Raw genomic sequence first — 20,839 nt, 5'->3', positions numbered from 1 at the left:
TTTGAATGGCCAAAGGGACAGAGTTTGGCTCAGTGCCCACGTGCAGGTGGAGTGGGTCCGGGGCTGCGGCATGAGCCTGGCTCTCCAGGGGAGGACTCACGGCAGCGCACTTGCTCGTGGTAGTGATTTGTGATGTCGCTGTGATAGCTAACGAAGGCGGGAGCACGCGCAGCTTCACAAGTACATTTTTATTTTTCATACCACTCAAACAGAAGGGATGTTCTTTCACACAGCACTATAAATATTTTTCACATCAACCACTCTGTCAAAAAAGGAAAAACGAAACGCTGAAAAAAATAACAGCTCCATGGCTACTGGAAGTGTGGCGTGGTGGCCTTGTTCTCTCCTTTGCTGTTACATCCTCTCTGTCTCTTAAGGCTTTTTCCCCTGTGCGAGGCAGGATTTGAACACAACAGTCACTATCAGGTAAGTTTTCAAATGACACAGGGTCAGCGTGGGCCGCTTGTGTGCTTGTACCTGTGGCTGGTGCCGTTCCCCTCTCACTTCTGTGGCACTAAAACCTGAGTACCAGCTTCCCCGCAGGCCTCTGCTGCTGTTCAGCGCTCAGTGCAGCTCCGTGCCTTTGGCGGGTGGCTCAGCACAGGCACAGTGGGAGGGGGAAAGGTAAGCCAGCGGCTAAAGCAGAGAAAAGTTTAGTGTAAGGTTTGATACTGAAATGCAATCAAATAACAATTCTCTATTTTGGAAGATGGCTGGTTGAGGTATTTTGCAGTGAAAACCATAAAAGTGGAAGTCAAGCAGGGTGGCCTGAAACAAAAACACTGAACGTGAACCGAGCCCTGGGTGGAAAGCTGGGCAGCCCAGGAACAAACGGCCCCCGCGCAGCCTCTGCAGCTCGGCTGATGCAACTCTCCCCTGTGAAACGGGGCCTATGGTTATGATGCTCGCCCCTGATTAAATACCCAACTTCTAATTTTTAGCCATGTTATTTAGTGAAACAATATAAATACATTCTTCAGGCAATCTGGGGTAGAAAGTGCACGTGCAGACATTTAAAAAAAAAGTTTTAAACTATTTTTCTTTCTACTGCAGTAAGGAAATATTTCAGGAAGCAGTTTCCATTTTTCATGGAACCACACTCGATTGCTATGTACGCCCCTTAAAAACTTGCTGAAAAGTCAGAATACTCGTAATCCAACCCCTCCCCTACACAAGGACGCGTTTCCCTTCTCACACATCTCGTCGGGAGGTGTCTGATGCAAGTGCAGCTGGAACCAGCCCTTTTCTGCTGTTGGCACCTGGTGACGTGCAAGTGGCTGTCGCAGTGGAGTCCAGCTCGGTGGCATCCTCCCCTGTCCCGTCTTGGCGTCTCGGCTGGGCGAGTGCATCGCGAGGGTGAGAAGGTGGGGCAGGAAAGGGGCAGATCTCGCTTAGCTCATGTCCATTGACTCTGAGGTGGGCAGGGATGCAGAATCTTTCTGAATGCTCTCAAAAAGTGACGCCATCTCAGGATTGGATCTGATCTGAGACGAAAACTCTGCCATTGCTGGACTTTTCTCTACTTCAGGGATGGTGAGGAGAGCAGCTACGGCTCTCATGGCAGATCGCTTCAGTTCATCCTGCTTCTCAAACTCCTGTTTCACAGAACCGGCTTTTACCTACAAATCCAAAGCACCATTTTTAGTTGGCATTCAGAAAAGACAGTAGAGGCACAGAGAGCCAGGCACGCCAGCAGAGATGGAGACAAGCAGATCACTTTCTCGCGGAGGAGTGTGGGGAGCAGGCTGCTCAGAAGCAGGGAGGGAGGAGGCTAACGGCCAGGTGGCTTTGTGGCGGGACCCCCCCCCAGTGCCTCACACTCTGCCTAATCTCACCTTGGTAGAGCAAGTTGCCCGGAGTGGCTCAATCAGTCGCTCGAGCCGCTGCAGCACGGCGCTGGGACAGAGCGTGGACAGCCGAGCCAACATTATGAAAGTCAGCATCTAGACACAGGAGGAACAATAAAACAGGCGTTGCTCCACTGCACCCTGCGATCCCCCAGGCTTCGAGCGCGCATCCGCTGCCGAAGCCCCTGTGCTCGCTCGCCCTGTGGGGTCCCGCTGTTCCCACACGGTGGCGTTTCTTTGCACTTGTGCAAGGGGTTTTCCCAAGAGCTTCGCTCCCGCTGGAAATGCAGCCGCTGGCAGCCCACGTACTGGAGCTGCCCAGCTGGGCACTGGTCCCAGGAGCGTGCGGTGCCCTGCTCCCGCATGTCTGTGAAGGGCTGACAGCCTTTAGAGAAATGCCAACGCTCAGCACGGGGATGGCGCCTTTGCTGTACCCACGTCTACGTGGGGCTAAATCAAATAATAGTATGAAAACAATGTAGTGCTTCCTATTAAGCCATGAGGCCATCAACAATGACAATGCTCAATTTTTTTTAAATATAGTGTCACTGGCCACACTGAGCAAGTGACAATTGTAAGTTTAAACACAGAAGGAACTTATTTTAGGCTTTGATAAATTTCCTGCAAAACCAGCTACATGAGGGTTGCATTTTCAAGGCCACCATGGTCAAACTAGAGCTAAACCATGTCAGATGAAAGGCTGCAGCAGCTGCAGAGAACAGGAAACACCACGGCAGGGGCACCCTGTGCTGTGGTGAGGCATCAGCTCAATTCAAGCCCAGACCCCAGAGAACGAATAACATCAGTGACATCACCACCCTCAGCAGTGAGAGCACGTCATTACCCGAATGTCATAGTGATCCTTCAGTCCGTCCTCCACGTGGTTCAGGTACTCGTAGATATCCAGTCGGTCAAGGCAGCTTTCCAGCAGCGTGTACATGCACTCAAAAGCAGCTTTCCTCACGTCAAGGCCATCATCCACTGTGTGCTTGAATGGCCCCATTTCTACCTTAAACAAGAGAAAAAACACAGCTGTCACCTAACAGCAGACAGGGTGACAGCTTCATCTCAGCTTCACACACAGAGTCGCTGCCGTATTGCACCCAAGCTGAAGTAATGACATACCTCCCGGATGAGTTCCCTCCTGACCTTCGTTTCGTTATACAGGCTGGGGAGAACTGCGTTTAGTAAATCTCGGATTAAAGAAGGCTTGTTGTGAGCAGCAGAATTAAACATGGCTAAAGCCACACGTCGAACATTCAGGTCTGGATCCTGAAGAGTTTTTAAGAAGTCACCTGTGGGATAAGAGCACAGTCAGTCTTGCTGCAGTGTTTTTTCAAGGAACCTGGTTATGAAAGCACCTATGGTAAAATAGGGGCACAGTCTAACAGAGACATTCAAGGTGCTTTCCCTCCCTTCATTTGGGATATAGTAAATGGAAGAAACATGATTTCTTGCATTTGGGCATAAAAACAAACCACATGATTCTAGCTACCTTATCATAAAGTCAAATCAGAAGCTTTGGTATTCAAGGACATTGGGTTTTGTTTGTTTCTTGCTTAGATCTCATCTGCTCCGACTTCTCTGCAACAGAAGGCCCAGTTTTATACAACCTGAGATGTAGCCTCCCTAGACATAAGACCCCTTTAATGTAGGTTATATTTTCCAAGATCGTTGTCATGAGATGCTTGAAACATAAGTTTAAACGCAGAAGGAACTTACGCTCCCTAAAAAACTGTCACCAATGGAGCACGCCCAAGAGAAGGGCATCAGAGCATTTAACAAGGACTCACGTGACAGCGATGCTCTTTAATCCCAAAAGCAGCAAAACACAGACAAAACCCAACTGGATTGGATGAGGTTCACATAGGTGTGAAAAACCCCTGAGCTGCTAAGGATGCCTAACATCTCAAGTTCCCAGCTCCCACTGCTGTTCGTACCAGCCTACCTATGCAGCCTTTCAGGAGAGCATCGATAGCCTGAGGCTGGTCTGCAATCGTGAATTTGACTGCAGTTACCACCGTGCTCCGGGCATGTGGGGAATCTGCCATGAAAATGGAAAGAAAAAACAGTGAAAGATCAAGAGAAAAAATCATTGCTGTAACTCTGTGGTACATATTCTGCTCTTGGTCACATTACAGATGCCTCGAAGAGACAAATGAACGGAGCATTTGTCTTAACAACCTCCTGTTTAAATCCTGCTCCCGCACAATCTCCATGTGCACTCCCTGTTCCTAACACGCTCCTGCCCTCCGTGCTAACCAGCGCTCCTCTCAGCCCCCTTGCAGAGATCCCCCTCGTCAGCAGCCTGGCTTTGCTCCCTGCCATACCCACCAGCAGTTTACAAGAGGACTTTCCAACAAAAGCAGGCATTTCCCCACTCTCAGCATCGCCCTTCCCATTACCTGAGGAGAGCTGTTTTTTCAGCCGGGGCAGCAGCTCAGAAGGATTCACCAAAGTCAGCTTCCCCAGGCATTCAGCCACCACATTGCGCGTCCCCTCCTCTGTGCACTCACAGTGCTTGAAAAGCAGAGCCCAAATATCCTCCACATAAGGTTTAAGGCCATCCGCCGGGGAGGAGCTGATGACCTCCTTTAGAGAGTGCAGCAGGAGGTACTGTCTCTTGGGCTGGCTTCCGATCTCTTTCAGCATGAAGGGAAGATACTCCTTAAGATTCCCAACACTGATGTTCCCCAATGCATAGGAAGCAGCGGATTTCACCTCTTCGCTGGGAGAAGTGAATGCTTCCAGGATGACGGTTTTGAGCTCTCTCTGAGCACTGAGGTTCGTGGTGCGCCCCATCTCTGCCAGTGAAAGGAAAGCCAGCACTTTAACAGTAGAGCTGGACTTGGGGTTTTTCACATCCTGAATAAACTGGTTCACTATGGCAGCGGCTTCCTTTGGGCAGGCTGAGGAAAGAGCTGCCACGCACTTTGCGACAGAGTAATATGCCTGTTTGTGTAACGTCACCGATGCCCCGGCTGAACCTGAGGAGTAAATAGGCGCAGTCAGCTGCTTCATCAGCTCCGAGTAACCCATAGTGGCCGTCTTGGTCAGAACCAGAGCCTGGAAGAAGTCTATGATGGCGTTCAGCGCCCCTCCTTGGAGCAAAGGTGAGTGGACAAGCTGAAAGATTTCAGCAAGAACTGAACCGCTGATCTTAGAGATGCAAGATGGATAAACCTTAGCTAACGTGGTAAGGAACACAATAGCCACCTGGGAAACATGCATGTCATTTTCAGTAATTAAAGCGGGGAGCTCCGTTAGGACAGACTCGATCATGGCAGGCTTGAGGCTGTCACTGTAGTTCTTCACCAGGATGTCCAGAGCGGTCAGAGTGCTCAGCTTCAAGGCACGTTGATTCTTTCTCAAGAAGGAAGCTAGAATGGGGAAGCCTTCCCCCAGAATGGGTCTCAAATCTATTTTAAGTGGAGAACTAGCAATTAAGGTTAATGCTTTGACTGTTGTCAATCTGGTGATTTCATTTTTGAGCCTCTCCAGAAATATCTTCAAGGTTGGCTGGAGATCAGTGCTTAAATGGTCTCCCAGATTGTAAATAATTTGTCCCATGCAGGAGATTGCACGCTCTTTCACCTCCTGGTCGATGTCAGCTGCCTTCAGTCGCTTCAGAGTACCAGGGAAAAGGTCCTTCACGTAGGGCTTGGCATCAAAAGTGCAAGATTTGTCCAAAGGCCTGATAACTTTCACAAGCTGCTGAGTAACCAGTAGAGCTTCTGCAGTGATCTTATAAAAGGGGTCTCCAATACAGGTCACGACAGGAGGTAACAGGCTTTTGATATGAGGATGAAACACCTCCGGCTGGTGGTTGCAAAGAAGAACATGAAGGAAAGACAGTGTATCGATCCTCATGTTGGAGGAGCTGTATTTATCGGCCAAGGAGAAAACAATACCTGTGCAGAAGAGACAAGAATGACTGCAGTCTTATTTCATCAAGTGTTTTTTACCAAACTTGATGGTAAAATCCTCCCCTCCAAAAACGGGCACAATTAGAATCCATTTTCTTCCTTTCCTCTTCCCCAGACAAAAGATACGTGCCATGGAAGAGAGCTACTCTCCTTGACGTCTTTCTGCTTTCCGTGAAGTGGCAACTCAGACATAACTGCTCTTTGTAGCGGTCCTGGATGGCTGGCTATTAAAAACTTAATGTGAAAAGTCATCCTGGGCTGAGACGAGAAGGGATGGTTAGTCAAGTGCAAGTAAGTATGATAAAATGGCATGAAATTAAGACTGGGAAAGCCTAGTCTCAACAACAGGCGCTCCAAGCAGCAGGAATGCCCCTTCCTGAGTTTTTCCATCATACTTCTGTGGGAAGTTTTTTAAGAAAAAAAGAAAAGAAGCAAGGGCTTTTATGTTTACCTAGTTGTCCAATTTCTGTTAGTATTGTCTGGAATGTAACTGGGGACCATTAAAGATGGACTGCCTTTGCAGAAAGGAGGTACTTCCAAGTCCAATTTCTGTGCCAGACATTTATGTTTCCGAGAAGACTTAATGAGAAGCACTGACAACAATACTGCTTGCCACCCCTGAAGTCACACCTGATTCTTGGTTTGAATGTTTTTTACCAATCTCTTAATTCAGAAGAAGGAGGTGCATGGATGAGGCCCAGAGACAATCACAGGAGACTGTTTTATATATTTCCTATAAAGTCACACCAAACGCAAAGGCAGGACCTTAGTATTATGAGCCTTTCGGCAGCGTGGGATGCTTCAGGAACCTACCGGCAGGAAAGCTCAGAGAAAAATGTGGCGGTGCAAATTAAATAATCAGTTAATACAAATAATTTTTAAAATGCCACTACATTTTGTAAAAGAAAATGTCACTCGTGTCTCAGCAGGCTAACAGCATAATTCCAGCTAGTTTCAAAGGCAGCTGGAACAGGCTCCCCACTAAAAGCACCTCTTTGAGGGACTGTGGAAATGAATTTGATGTTCTTATCCTGGCTTTCAGTGGCAGATGGAAGCCAGGATTGACCTGGGAGCTGTTTAGCACATCAACATGGAACAGAACTCGACGTGTATGTCCTGATGCTGGAATAAAACTGGAACATGCAGGCAAGCAGCACACATGTTAGGAATGGGTTGAGCCAACCCTGCTCCTTAACCCCAGACCACGGACAAGTTTACCAGGGACTAGTGCAGGAATGTGATCTGCCAGGCAGCCGGGAAGAACATTGGCCAGTTCTGTCAGGAGGCTGAAACAACCCTGTCTTGATTTGATGCTCTTTTCTTTGAGCTGCTTGTGCAAGGCCTTGACGATGTTGGGGACCTGCAGTTTGAAAAAGAAAAACAGAAAGAAACACATCAGTCGTGCCAGCTTCTAGGGCACAGAGCTTTGCTACCAGAGCAGCTTGCTCAGCTGAGCCAGAGGCACAACAGTACAGCAAGAGAACTAACCGTGGGACAGCAAGGAACAGTCCACCTGTTCACCAGAGAACAGACCTGGGATAGATTACAGGACAGTGCACGTGAAGAAAAGATACATGAACAGAAAAGTGGAAGGGGATGTTATTCTTTTCCCTATTCTACAGACTCCTAAGCAGCCCTTCCTGTAGTTGGTGATATCCCCTAACCCAGAAGCTTAAAGAAAGACAACAAAATGATCAGACCAGGACACGCTGATGAAACAGCTCAGAGTTTTATGATCCCTTCCTGGTCTGCTGGTTAAGGATCTAGCACCATCACCGTATTTAAACTTGGATGCCCTGACAGTGTTTCAGTGACATCAAAAAACAAATCACAAGGCTAAGGTGCAAGTTATTTAAATAAATATCTCATACATACAAGATGATTAATCATTTATGTAATTACATTTTGGCAGGGATTTTAACCCTCCTGCTTCAAGGACTCACTAGTCAGTAGTAGCACTGCCCAGAAAAAGCTGCTCTCATGGTCATGCTACTCTCTAACAACATGGTTATTTCCAGTGTTTCTTTTGACTTCTTCTAAAATGGCATGTGTGGACCACGGCGCTAGCAAGGATCCTGGGCAAGGCAGAGCCCTGATCAGCACGCGTGGCTCACTTATTCTGACTGTAACTACTCCAGCATATTTCTGAATTAAAGCAGTGCATCAGAAAATTGCTTCCACTATCGTTGGTCTGCTCAGCAGTGACGTGCTGACTGTGCGCACAACCACAGCAAGTACCCTGGAAGCCACTGGCTGTTTTCCCATAGTGGACTGAGTTGCATTCTCTCATCCGCCAAATGTCCAGATCCAAACCTTACTGAGCTTCCATGGCTTACTCTGTCACGCTTCTACCACGATGTATTCGACGAGTTTCCTGAGCAGCAGCTGGAGTAACCATCAGACAACAGACTGCCAGCTCACCCAAAGGCTAACCTGTCCCATACACAGCCTGCAAACAGGCGCCAGAGCTAGAAGAGGGGAGCAACGCAGGCGATAGCTCAGTGCTCCTGCACTGCCTCAGCACCCTCTCCCTGGGAATGGTGGGAGAGAAACAGCAAACGGTCACCCCTCAGGACTTGGTCCCCTCTGGTTGCTTCTTCAGCTAGCTATGCTCTCAAGCTTAACCACTAGGCATATTCATCGGTGGCATGGTATGTACTTCTCTTCATTGCTTTCTGATTTAATCCAGCCCGACATCATCTCACGCACCTGGTTCTGAAGCATTGTCAGGGGAATGTCATCTTTGCCAGAGGCATCTGAAGCATGCAGCCAGCTCTGGATGGGCAGCGTTTGCTTCAGCAAGGAGATATAAGCGCTGAAGATGTCAGCTTTGACATTCTCCTCCCTCTCTTTGAATCTGCTTATCAAGACCGGGGAAAGAGTTTTGTAGAAGTCCTGAAGGAGATCATGCCTGCTGCTGACGATGGCTTCCAGGCACTTTGCCGCAGACCTGCGGACCTTCCAGCTGATGTCATCGTCGTCACTGTACTCATCATCGCTTTCTGGAAAGAAAACAAGGGGCACCATTATGAGAAAAACAGAGCTAGAGGATCACTTTATCCCCAGAGCTTCCCTCTCCAGCTGCCCAGACAGATGCCAGTAACACACACACATCTGGGAACATGAAATTGTCCAGAATAGCCTGTCCCTACAGAGGTTGTTACCAGCCAATATGACCCAGGGCTGCCTTGTGTTGGATTATTCTGTTCCAAGTAACAGCTGATGGAGAATAAACCTTAACATTACTGCCCTTACTGGCCACTTCATCTCAGGCATCAAGGCTTTTGTTTCAAAGGCAGAACGAGGTTCCCAGATTTTAAAGCCAGAAATATGTAAATATCTGTCTTAGCAATTTCTGAATGGCACAAAACAGGGTAACAATTTACTATGTTATTGACAGAACACTTAACATATTCTCCAGGAAGCTGGCCAGGATCTTATGCCAATTAGTATGAAAGTAAACAAAAATTCCTTTCTTCAAGGGAACGTGTTCTAACTTTTGCTCTTAGCTGCCACAGTCAGGACCCCAGTAAAGGGCCATCTCTCTCACATAAGCCTAAGCCTTCTAGAGACAAACTACGAGGACAGAGAGGATTCTGTGTTACAGCTGCATTCAAACACTTGGTGTCACCACCTGAGGTTCGGACAAGCCAGAGAGCAGACAAGAGCAACAGCGTTCACGCCTCCCCTTGAAGAACAACCCTTGCATATGAAGTCAGCTGGCTGGAGCAGGGGTCCAAGGTCTGCCTGGCAGGCTGCAGGCAGCCCCGGTACCTTTGGGAGCACAACACACAGGATGGCAGAGTGGCTGCTCCTCAGGATTTCCAGGCGTTAGGCCTGGACACTTGCTGGATGTACTCTAAGAAACTCCTGCAATCAGCAGGCACAGGAAAAGCAGTGCTTCCTTGGTCTAGCTCTCCACTAAGCTAGTTCAGAGTTCAAGTTTCAGTGTTTTCATTTCTCCTAAGGCAGGCAGAGATCTGAGGACTTTGTCAGAAAGAAGTAAAACTAACAAACTCCGAATGACTGCTGCAACATCGCACATACAGCTATATTATCACCATTGGTAAATAAACCCGACCTATTTAAAAGTACTGAATGTCTCAAAGCAGATCTGAAAAGTAACACCAGAGAGGGTGAGAAAACAGAAAGGGGAGAAATGTTAACCCAGTGTTCTGCTGAGCACAGCCATCCTCACAAGCAGGCACCTTGCTCTTCATCTTCCCCAGTTCCAGTGTCCATCATCTCCTCCTCTTCCTCCTCCTCATTATCATAGTTGTAGTTGGGGTCAAAGGTGATGTACTTCAAACACAACCCCATCACATTAGGGATATGAGGGTCCATTTCCTTTGGGCACCTATCATGAGAAATATAAACCCTAAGAGTTAATAAATTAAAGACTAAGCTATTTTAAAAATCCAAATACTATAATTCATTTCAAAAATATCACAAAATGCTTCACAGACTATATGAACATTTTGTCAACATGAGTTAAACCAGAGCTGCTCCTTCCTGCACAAAGCAAGACCACATTCCCCTGGGGAAGATGCAATGATTTCTGTAAGGAAAAAAAAAATAAATACTTTGCCATCACCAGCTGGTGGAATCCTCCCTTCCTGGGAGAAAACCTCAGCAGCTCTGCAGAGCTCCTTTACCAAGACAAGCAGTAAACGTTTGACCAAACAACAGGAGAGCTGCAGCTCAGCAGCTCTTCTGCCTGAGCCCCCTTCCTGCCTCCCACTCCCTCCATGCACCAGGAGCAAGGCAGTTCCCTCTTGCTGAGGAATCCTCCAAGGACAAGGAAAACTCCCACTCCTGTAAAACCAATACAGAAACACACTCTCACATGTTGAGGTAAAATAGCTCATAACTTAAGCCCAACTCTGCATGTGAAGACGAGATTTCATTTGTGAACTATCTTTCCCAACAGAAATGCATGTAGGAAGGTACTCAACCCTGGATGCTGAAAATACAGATATTTGCACCAGGAAGACACTGATGCACAGGATGGTGCACAGTTGTTCCTCAAGGGCACTCACCTTCTCACAAAAGATTCGAAGGCCTGAAAGCAGTACTCTCTCAGCTCGTCATCTTCCACATTACAGTACTGAACAATCAGAGGAATTATCTTCTCCAGATGTTCTCCTGGGAAAAGCAAAGTAAGCAGTAGTGAAAAATCATTCCAACCTTCACTCATCCAAGCAGCCAGCAATTCAGCCATCTGCTACTCCCTTTGTGTGTCTGGCAGAGCATTCCTCCTCTGGACATTATGGTGCAGCTTGCAGGGATTTTCAGCAGATGAACCCTGCTCCCTGTCTTCAGCCCCTTGTTGGCATTTCAGTCATTGAAAGAGCTGTGATCAGAAATCTTCTAGGACCTAATCTCAGCTCTGGCAGATCTTTTAGACAAGTAATGCAATATGCTGCCCTCCATTTCTCCTCTCATTTAAAGCAGGGTGAATCCATTGACCTAATTCATGGAGGTGTTAATTCAGACCACAGAAGTGCTGCGAGACCTTGAGATGAAAGGGCAGAAGGGCACTTCACTACAGAAGGGCAGCCAGTTACTCTGATGTCTCCGTCCTTCCAAGTGGAGATCAGAGAGCCAGGTCAGGACCACACAGGGAATCACAAAGCACAAGCCACTAATACATTAGGAACAGAGCGAGTGCACTTGTTTTACTACTAAAAGGAGCTGCTCTAAAATGCATGCACGTTTCCCAATGTCGTTTCAAGCTACTCGTCCTACCTATGCGGTGTCCAGCCTGCCTACTGATGCCAGCGACACACTGAATGTACGTCCTAGTAGTAGAAGTAGACTCATTCCTCTTCAGCTCGGCGAGCAGATGCTCTGTGAGCTCTGAGAAGATGCTTCCACTGCAGGTCAAGACAAGATGACCCAAGGCAATGATGGCCCTTTTACGTACTGCCAGCCTGGGGCTTGTCAGCTGGGGTAGGAGGCAGTTCAGGATGGAGGAATGGAAAGAGTAGAGTGTTCCCCCTAGTCTGCAATCAACAGAACAAGCATAAGTTGAAAGCCAAAGCCTCAGAGAAAAAGCCCTCTTGCCAGCAAAAAATGTAAAAGTCCTTCTGCTATCAAGATTTCATGCATGTTGTAGGGAGGAAGAGAAAAAGGGCGGGTTTGGCATTTTGGTCTGAACACTGGCTTATAACACAGGGCAAGGTTATTTGTCTCCATCATGGTGGAGTTTGATTTTGATGGTGTCCTTCTGGATGACCTGGGGGTTTGTCAATCATTTCCTGCATGCAGTTGACATATGACACTGTCACTCTGACTTATGTAACAAGAGACAGGCAGCCAGGGAAAAAAAAGCCATGTGCAATCAGATCACAGGGCTAAAATAAACTTCCCTGCTTTGCCCTCTCCCTCCTTACGTTTGTTTGAACTGAGCCTCCGTGGGATCCATCACCAATATTACCGCTATTGCCCAGCACAGAAAGGCTCAGTGTGTCTTCCTCATCCCTGGCTGGGGAATCTGCTCAGCTAAAATATTCCCCAGTGCCAGCCAAACCAAATCCTTTATTTTTAATTCCTCGTATTAAGATTAGGAAAATACAGCAATCAAAAGGAAACGCATACATGCAGCCCCCTGCCGTACACAGCTGCCAGAAGGAAATCCTTTGGTACCTGCTCAGCATATCTGATAGGATGTCAAGAGCCTCCAGCTGCACAGATACATCCTCCTGCTTGCCAATAGCTCCTGTCAGCTGGGCTGTGATCTTTTTGCACACATTTGCTGTCATGGTGGAGCCTGCAACAGAGAGATTTTTTGCCACTGTCAGTTAAAAAGACGTCTTCTTACTGCTAAGAACCATTCAATCCCTCCTACACTAATAAAGGCAATCACCACTGGGAGAGCTAACCAGAACAGCAGTCAACTAGCTTTTGTTTGAGATGGCGGATACACACTGCAAACAGCGAGGTACCTCCCTCTGTGGTATGATGCATTAACTATTTGGAAGAAGCTTTTCTTCTCAGAGAGTGTCTTTCACCCTAAAACGCCCTGGCTGTCTCTCAGGCAGCTCCCAGGCCCACGCAATGCACGGGGTAGAGCTGGGTAGCAAGTTTCTGGCATGTTTTTTCCTGTTTTTAACTTGAAAATGTTCGGTTTCAACAAATCGAGGTCTTCTCAATAATGAGCGGTCTTGACAGAAACTGTTTCTCAGCTCCATGATGAAATTTAAGGGTAGAACTAGATGAATCTGTCTCAAAATAATACATAACCCAGGTTCAAGAATGTGTTGAGATTACAACCACAGCCTAGAAGCTCCATTTCCTACAGTCCAGATCAATGTCTAGATACCAGTCTAGTCTTCGTGCTGGGATGTGTCTGCCCCAACACTGATTTTTGTTGTGGGCCTTTCCCCAGTTGGGTCAGTGCAAAGCATAAACAGCTTCAAATTCCACAAAACTTTCCAAGAAAGGGACAACTGCTTCCCACACCATTCTGAAGAGCCTTCGTGATGCAACAGAGACAAAGCAGAAGCGCAACATCATTAGGGGCATCATTAACTGTGGTACAGCTCTGAGAGGAGCCTGCCTCAGGCACATGCTGTTTCTTGGACTATGATTTCAAACCCTCCCTTTACTCAAGGCAGCACCACAGCAACAGCAACCACACGGAGCGGGGCTCAGGGAGATGAAAGTACAGGGGGAGATGTCCAACCTCTCCATTTTGCAGCAAACCCACACTGCTTTTGCTGCCTTCCACCCACACAGTGTCAATCCCAGCCCTTAAGGAGATCACTTACCTGTTGCTACCCTAAAACAGTTTCAGTTCATGTGATATATGTTAAATAAAGAATTCTGAAAGGATGGTTCACAAGAGCTTAACATCTTGCAGAAACTGAGAGAGGAATTCAGCAAGTATTTGCATACTAATGCTAGTTCTCCTCCCAACCTAACATCCAGCAGCCTGGCAGCACTGCCACGGCCACCCGCCATGGAGGAACAACAGATACATGAGACGGCTGCAGAGGAAACTTAAATCTCTGGGAGCCTCAGGTTATCTCCTGAATAGCTGTTGCATTTTTGGTATACATAGTTCCAAATGCAGGAGAAGCAGCCAGGGCAGCTGTGGCAGCCGGAAGACTTGATCCAGCCGGGCTGCGGACAGGCGGTGGTGCAGTGCTGGCGCTGCTGACACCGCAGAGTGTAGAGGCATTGCTGACACGGAGACCAAGAGCCTTGCCAGACTGCCCCAACAGCAGGATCTTGACACACGCTGAATGCCTTAGGATTGCTGTAAAACTCAAATGGATTTCTCTAAGAACTCAGATACTGTTTCAGATTTAAGTATCCTCAGGGTGTGCAGCTCAAGTTTTCATTTCATCCCATCTTTAATCACACTGGTGTCTCAGCTTCTACTATCTCTCCTCCTTATTTCATTAGCTGTCCTCCTCTAGCAGGTGAATAAGGAATCTGTAACTTTTAGGCTCTGAACTGCACGTTTTCCTCTGTTTCCCAAAGGCTGTGACTCCCTATTGCCTCTGTCTGACAAACAGGGATGGACATTTTACCTGTAGAAGCTGGTGGCAGTTCGGAGATGACTGTTTTCAGTCCAATGCTGGAGATATCCCGCAGCTGTTCCTTGTCTGATAACATGTTTGTACACAGCGTATCCACAATGGTTTCCACCTGGTACTCCTTCACTTTGCCAACCAGTGGGCCCAGACTGTGGGAGGAGAAGTCAGTCAGAATGAGAAGGAAGAGGGATGCTTTCAACCATCAAAAAGGATGCTCAGGCTTACTCCTTAAAGGCAGCTCAGCCCCAAGTTTACCAAAATATCCGTATCGAGTACTGGTATCCTGCAGCACATGTCGTGTCCCCACATTTACATACCCTGCATTGTTGCCTCAGTTAACTCTATATCAGACTGCAGTGGATTTCATATCAGATTTGTAGGAGGACATTTCACATCAACTACTGCAAACATGAGGCCAATTAAGATCTTACTGAAAGGAGCAGCTCAGAAATTATGAAACAATGAACTTCAATTTGCAACCATGTTACACAGCATAACAGTAAAATCGACAGTCAGGTTTTGGAAAAAAACCAAAACCAACCCAACCATCAAAAACTGACTTGCAGGAGGAAAAGCCAAATGGGTTTTCACAAGCAATTAGCTACTTATTGCCCTCTGCTGTGTATGTGAAAATCTCTACTTGAGCCAAGGCTCAGAATAACGACAGAGGGAAGACTGTTCCCTTTCCCCTGCACTACTTTTTAAATTATTACTAGAAAAGCTTTCTGTTAACAACCTATGTTTCCTGATGGTAAGTTTGTATTCAAAATTGTGCATAGAGTGTTTATCAGCATTTGCTTGCAACTATTTATTTTTGCATCTCTACAAGGTAACTAGCTAAAATGTAAATATTAACTGTATTTCAGCAAGTCACATGTTACAGCTTTTCTTCCCTAACCAGCTGCATTTAACTCTTTGAATTAAGCTAATGAATTCAAAATGCATTTGTTTTCCATGAATATTCTGTATCCCCTACTAAGAAATTGCTGTTTCACAGACAGCATATCTGGTTGCTAGAACATTCATGAGAAGCAAATACAGATGAGTGGAAACATCATACTGCATAGAAAATTCCATCTTCTTGTTTTAGCGAACATCCACTGGAAATACTTTGAGCCCAATTTCAATCCTAACCACATGTCACCCTTGTACAGGTTGAGGGAGCTCACCCACGACCCACCCGCGGCAGAGATCCATGCCCAAGCCCCCGTGGCTACGCCAGCCCTCCTCTCCCGCTGAACCGTCTGCCCAGAGGAAGAACTGGGGCCCTGGCTTGCAGACCAACACCACCAGGCAGTTCTTCACGCCCAAATCTAGAAATGACTTTGGAAGGATCCGGGCCTGAACAGAGCTTTCTGGCAGATGCTATAGGTACTGGTCTATTTCCCATGAGTCGACACCACCTTGCAGAGCAGCAGCTACCTGCTGTAGCAGTGATGTGGCTGTGCTCCAATTTCTGCACCAGGTACAAAATGTTAGTCACTGCTTCCTTGTTCCCTTTCTTGTGGGGACTAGTCAAAACTGAATGATTTGAACTGAATAATATAGACCTTTTCCTTTGGGTTCAAAAAGCGTATGAGAATTGAACAGCTTCCTGTGATTCATGTGCAGAACAACCATTTTTCTAAATGGGGCTCTAGGGTTCCAAAAATACCATCATGCTGCTCTTCCAGAGCAAAAATATATTTAAATAACCTGTTCCTGAAGGTTTCGCAATTCTTTTCTTCTCCTCTGAGAAGGAGAAATAGCCAGGTGAAAACAGAAAATCGAGTGAAGGAAAGGACTAATCTGCCTCTTAGGAGTTTTTTTCTGGTTTTTTTTTTCACATGTTAGATAGAAAAGAGGGACTAGAGTTTTTGGCTCTGTATGCTGCATAATAATAAGGCATAGCCACTGATCCCTGGGGACTGTCATCAGTGCCACGCATCCATAAGCTCAAAAGGAAAGCTACCAGTTGCCTATAGAGTACAGAAAGAGACAGAGACATGCAGGGCTTCTGACATACCCTTCTTTCACCGAAGCTTACACACAGGAGCAGTTCTGCTCCTGACAGTCCGTGCTAAAAGGCCCTGACTTCAGTGGGAGCTGAACAGGATCGTCAAAATATTGGCCTTGATGATTTACATTTTCTTAAGAGCTTGTATGAGAAGACATGGTGCTAGCACTCTACACTGTTTACTGCTGGACACAGTTTATAAAATCCTCACACTAAAATGCAGCTTCTGCCTTCTTTTTCTCTCTTCTTTTTGGCATAGCTCCAGTAATGCAAACTGTATGGAACACCCACGCACAGGTCGCTGTCTCCCTGCTGGCACAGCACAATTACCCCTGACAGCATGCTCAACAAGCACTGTATGCGCAGTGTTTCCCAGAGATTTCATCATTCCTCTGAAGAAATAAGATGATAATTTTAGATGATAAAATCAACTGCAAGATCTCTCAGTAGTTTCCTATCTTACTCCTGAACCCTGATGGGGGCTGCACATATCCACACTTCGGCCTAATCCAACTGCTAGTGTCCTTCAAACATCCCATTTCTCCTACTCAGAGACTTGACCCTTGCCACCTGGCTGGGAATAACTGACTGGACATTAACTGTTGTAAGGACCCCCTTAAGTATGAAAAGGAAATATTACCGGTTCCATTTGGAGGCCTTCTAATTATGACATTCTGGACGAATGAGAGACTGTTAACGAGCATGGACTTATTGCTAACACAACCATAGATAAACAGGCAACCATTCAGTGCCCAACCATTTTGCTTTAAAAAACAGAATAAATAAACCCAAAGCAGGCAGAGACAGGAAAAGGGCCAGAAAAAGTCAGGACAGTGGGAATCAAAAAGGGCCAAAGCTCATAGGGAAAGTACAGGGATAGAAGCAATATGTGGGTAAGAAGAAGTGAATATGAATAAGGTCCACAGTAGGAAAAAATACAGGAACCCAAAGTTGTCTTTAAATGGCCCACCTTTCTGGAGCCCTGTGCGTGAACTGACCCATTCAATTTCATTTCTAGAATGAACACTCCCATTTAGACATGCTGGGGGAAAGAGACAGGAAAGAACATGTCAGCAGTAGGATCATTCACGAGATGATTCAGTAATAAAGGAACCTTCTGCCTTTTCCATTTGCATTAAAAAAATATTGAAACAGTCAAAGGCAAAGCAACTGCACAGGCTACACATAAGAGTCAAAGCAGGGAAAAAAACCAAGTGCATTATAAACTTTAATGAAAATGCCCTCGAAGAGTAGGATTCGGACCTGAAGTTCAAATGCCATTTTTGAAGGGCTACACATGTTTCATACCATCTCTATCAAAGACAGGACCACTGGGAAATTCAGCACTGGATTTCAAAGCCCGAGAAATGAGAGGAACTTGGTGACCAAAATTTCAAACTGGGCTTCTCTCTGAAGAAATAAAATCTTAGGCACGCTACTTTTAATATGGTAAGATTCATAATACAAACACTGAACTACTTCCAAAATCACCTACTGCTTCTACAAAGATATCTGTATGCTCATGCTCTCTGAATATCAACAGAGAAAGAAACTGCTGTGCCCGGCGCAGAGGGAAAGCCCCTGCAAAGGGAGGTCTGAGCGAGCTGCCAACGCTGCAGGGGCAGGCTCCACACTAATGCACCCTCTGCGGCCTGTGCCAGCTTTATTATTGCCAAGGAATAAGGTGATTACTGCTGAGGCTCTTACCACTTGACAGCGAGGTTCTGTACTTCCCCATTTTTGTCCTCTAGCAATTTCAAAAGCATTTTCACAACTTTTTTCTCACTGTCTTCATCTAGTTTTATCGAATCTTTCTGCAGTTCCATCATCAGGTCGTTGGTGGCCATAAACCTGAAAGAACATATAGCAAAAGTGTATTGGCTGATACACAGACACAAATGCATTTCCTTCACACTGCTTTGGACAATGAAATTTGACAATTAGTGCTCGTATGAAAACACACTTTCAAAGAGTAATCTACACCATACCGAAAAATTATGTAAAAAGACTTATTACCGTCTTACAAGAGAAAAACTCTGATAGAGATGGCTGGTGAAAAGGCTTTAGCTAAGGAATCTGTGAAAATGAGAAATATACATTCTCTTCTCTCCTTCAAATACGTAACAGGAATGGAGTAAGCTAAAACTCTAAAATTGTCACTGTGGGACCCAGCTTGGGTATTCTTTCTCAGTGACTAAATCAAGACAGTTAACTACGCTGGAAAAAAACACGGGGGTTTCTTCCACCAATTGCCAGGCCTAGGAAAACCAGTCTAGGTTTCTAAGACTGCACCTGGCTGTGTTCTTTCTGGCTTATTTAGCACCGATAGCATGATTCCACACATGAGGAAGGCCTATCAAGCTCAAAAATTAAAGTCACAACTCCATGCAAACTATACCTTAGAAGTTCCCTAGGCTGTATTTAGATTACTATGAGCAAAACCAAGCAAATATTTATCATTCCAGCTTAGAGGGAAACCAAACTCACAGCTGACTGTTTGTCAATTAATTTTCTAAACAGGAACAATGTCAAAATGGATATTGAAAAGTTCTGGAAAGTATCTCTTTCCCTGGGAGCAGGAAACGTAAAAGGTGCTAGTATAGAAGTCTGAGGTTCTGAGAAATGTAAGTGTGGCTATCATACATCAGCTCCTCACTAATGTTAGCCCCGGCACAGGGGTGGACGTCTAAAAGGAACCACAGAGAATCCCCTCCCTCCCATTTACCAAATGACACCTCCATTTTAAATTAGGCTCTGATGTAATTCATTCAGCATGTAGGAGCTCTCCTGTACCGGGGCAACGTTTGTGTCTTCGATCTCAAGCCCGTTCTTGAGTAGCAACTAGATACATCTGGAACAAGGGACTGTTAGATAGCCAGCCAGAAAGCCAAAATGAGAAAAACAGAGCACTCTGCCCATTAATGTTAACAATATGCCATCTATTTTGGATTCTGTGAGAGCTATTAAGCTGCGCTTGCAGCTCCACGACTGCGCAGCACAAGCATGACCAATTATGGCCACAGCCTGAGCAGAGTCTTCCACAGCAACATACCCAGCTTTTGCCTCGCTACCTGCGGCCGTGCTGCCCACGGGGCCTTGGGCACCGGCTCACGGGTCCATCTGTGGGAGGGAAGCCGCTGAAACGTGGTCCTGTAACTGGCTGTGCAACTGAAAAGAGACCACGGGCTCGGGTTTGACCATGAGCTGGGAGGAAATGGCCCTGGAATACCTCTATAACATGACACTTACTCCTGTTTGGAGTATTAACTGTGAATTCTTTGAACAAAGTGTTTGTGCAACTACTTCATTACTGACTTCTTCAAAAAGTACCTATGTTAACATCAGAAAAACATCAGCAGCCTTTGCAAAAATCAACCTACTTTTAGGATATTACTAACCCCTCTCTTCTAAAAGACCTCAAAATGCCACGTCTGGCACAAACATTACCTTCCAGGTTGATAGTGAGAGAACGATATGCTCATGGGTGAAATCTTTCATACTTGTTAGTTTTAACTATTTTTTTATGGAGCGCCTTAAGTATCTAGCCCCAACCCTACAAAGATGTCTATGTTTTCTGCTGACATACACGAAGGGAATAAAAGCATTCCGAGCGCTGTTAGGGAGCCGCATTTTCCCATTGCACAGAAACAGTTCTTAAAGCAACGTGAGCTGTCAGTATCTGCAGCGTCCATCACCCGGGTGACAGGGCTGCTCAGACGGCATCTCTCAGCCCTCTTAATGCACCGACCAGCTAACCTTCTAGCGGAAAAACAAACTAAGAAGTATTTCAGCGTTTTTGCTGCGATGTTGCTCTATTTGCAAAATAAATAAGGACTTAAAGTGTAGCTGTTAAGACTCATTGCCCCTTCCACTTTGCTTGCTCGTTCACTTTCATTACACAGCAACCCGGGCACGGGAGGGGAACGGTGCTGGCTCCTCTGCATTGCCCCCTCAGCCGGAGGGGGACAGCTGGCTCGGAATGCTGTAAATAAACTGATTAATTCCTCTGGTACAGAAACATCCTGCACTTGGATTTTACCCGCCAGCAGGGCCGAGGGCACCGTGCCTGCTCCTGACACAGAGGGACCCCGCAGTGGGAAGGGACACCCCAGTGGCAGGTGGATCCTGTGCGACGGGACCCCCCCGCAGTGCGAAGCCCCCGCCTATGCAGCCCCCCAGGATCCCCCAGCGCCGCCCCCGGCGGCTACCGCCCGCATGCCCCGTGCCGCGCCGGGGGCGGCGGGCCCCCACCTGAAGTCCTTGTCGGTGGAGGTCATCTTCTCCAGCAGGCTGGAGATGTGGTAGGAGACGCTGGCCATGGCGGCAGCGGCGGCGGGGCTGCGCGGGAAGATGGCGGCGGGCGCAGGGGCCGGGGTCGCGCCGCCGCCGCCCGCTCCCCTCAGCCCGCCGCCGGCCGGGCGCCCCCCCGAGGCGGCGGGCCGGGACCAGGGCTGCCGGGAGGGGCCCCGCCGGCCGGCAACGGGGCGGGGCGGGCGGCCCCTGCCGGCGGGGCCCGACGGGCAA

The 20,839-nt window shown here is 47.1% G+C and overlaps 1 protein-coding gene across 3 annotated transcripts; it reads right to left on the bottom strand.

Moving 5' to 3' along the window:
* Nucleotides 1-173: 173 nt before the first annotated feature.
* LOC128915474 (cullin-associated NEDD8-dissociated protein 1-like) lies at nucleotides 174-20,752 on the bottom strand. 3 transcript variants are annotated; one of them, XM_054215820.1, is made up of 15 exons: nucleotides 20,567-20,752; nucleotides 18,023-18,166; nucleotides 14,314-14,468; nucleotides 12,422-12,545; nucleotides 11,522-11,778; nucleotides 10,813-10,918; nucleotides 9,982-10,130; nucleotides 8,483-8,775; nucleotides 6,992-7,133; nucleotides 4,253-5,758; nucleotides 3,796-3,891; nucleotides 2,973-3,142; nucleotides 2,692-2,856; nucleotides 1,836-1,943; nucleotides 174-1,619 (listed from the first exon to the last, which is right to left on the bottom strand). In XM_054215820.1, the coding sequence occupies exons 1-15, from the start codon at nucleotides 20,632-20,634 to the stop codon at nucleotides 1,392-1,394; spliced, it is 3,711 nt and encodes a 1,236-aa protein (XP_054071795.1). In that variant the 5' UTR covers nucleotides 20,635-20,752; the 3' UTR covers nucleotides 174-1,391. The 3 variants fall into 3 exon arrangements, with proteins under 3 accessions (XP_054071795.1, XP_054071793.1, XP_054071794.1); XM_054215818.1 differs by lacking the exon at nucleotides 3,796-3,891 and having other exon boundaries at nucleotides 20,567-20,745; XM_054215819.1 differs by lacking the exons at nucleotides 18,023-18,166; nucleotides 20,567-20,752 and adding an exon at nucleotides 17,286-17,354.
* Between the last annotated feature and the right edge of the window lie 87 nt (nucleotides 20,753-20,839).

Source organism: Rissa tridactyla, chromosome 10, assembly GCF_028500815.1.
Source record: "Rissa tridactyla isolate bRisTri1 chromosome 10, bRisTri1.patW.cur.20221130, whole genome shotgun sequence".
Taxonomy (NCBI): domain Eukaryota; kingdom Metazoa; phylum Chordata; class Aves; order Charadriiformes; family Laridae; genus Rissa; species Rissa tridactyla.
Note: the sequence above shows the minus strand (reverse complement) of the source record. Positions and strands in the feature narration are given on the sequence as shown.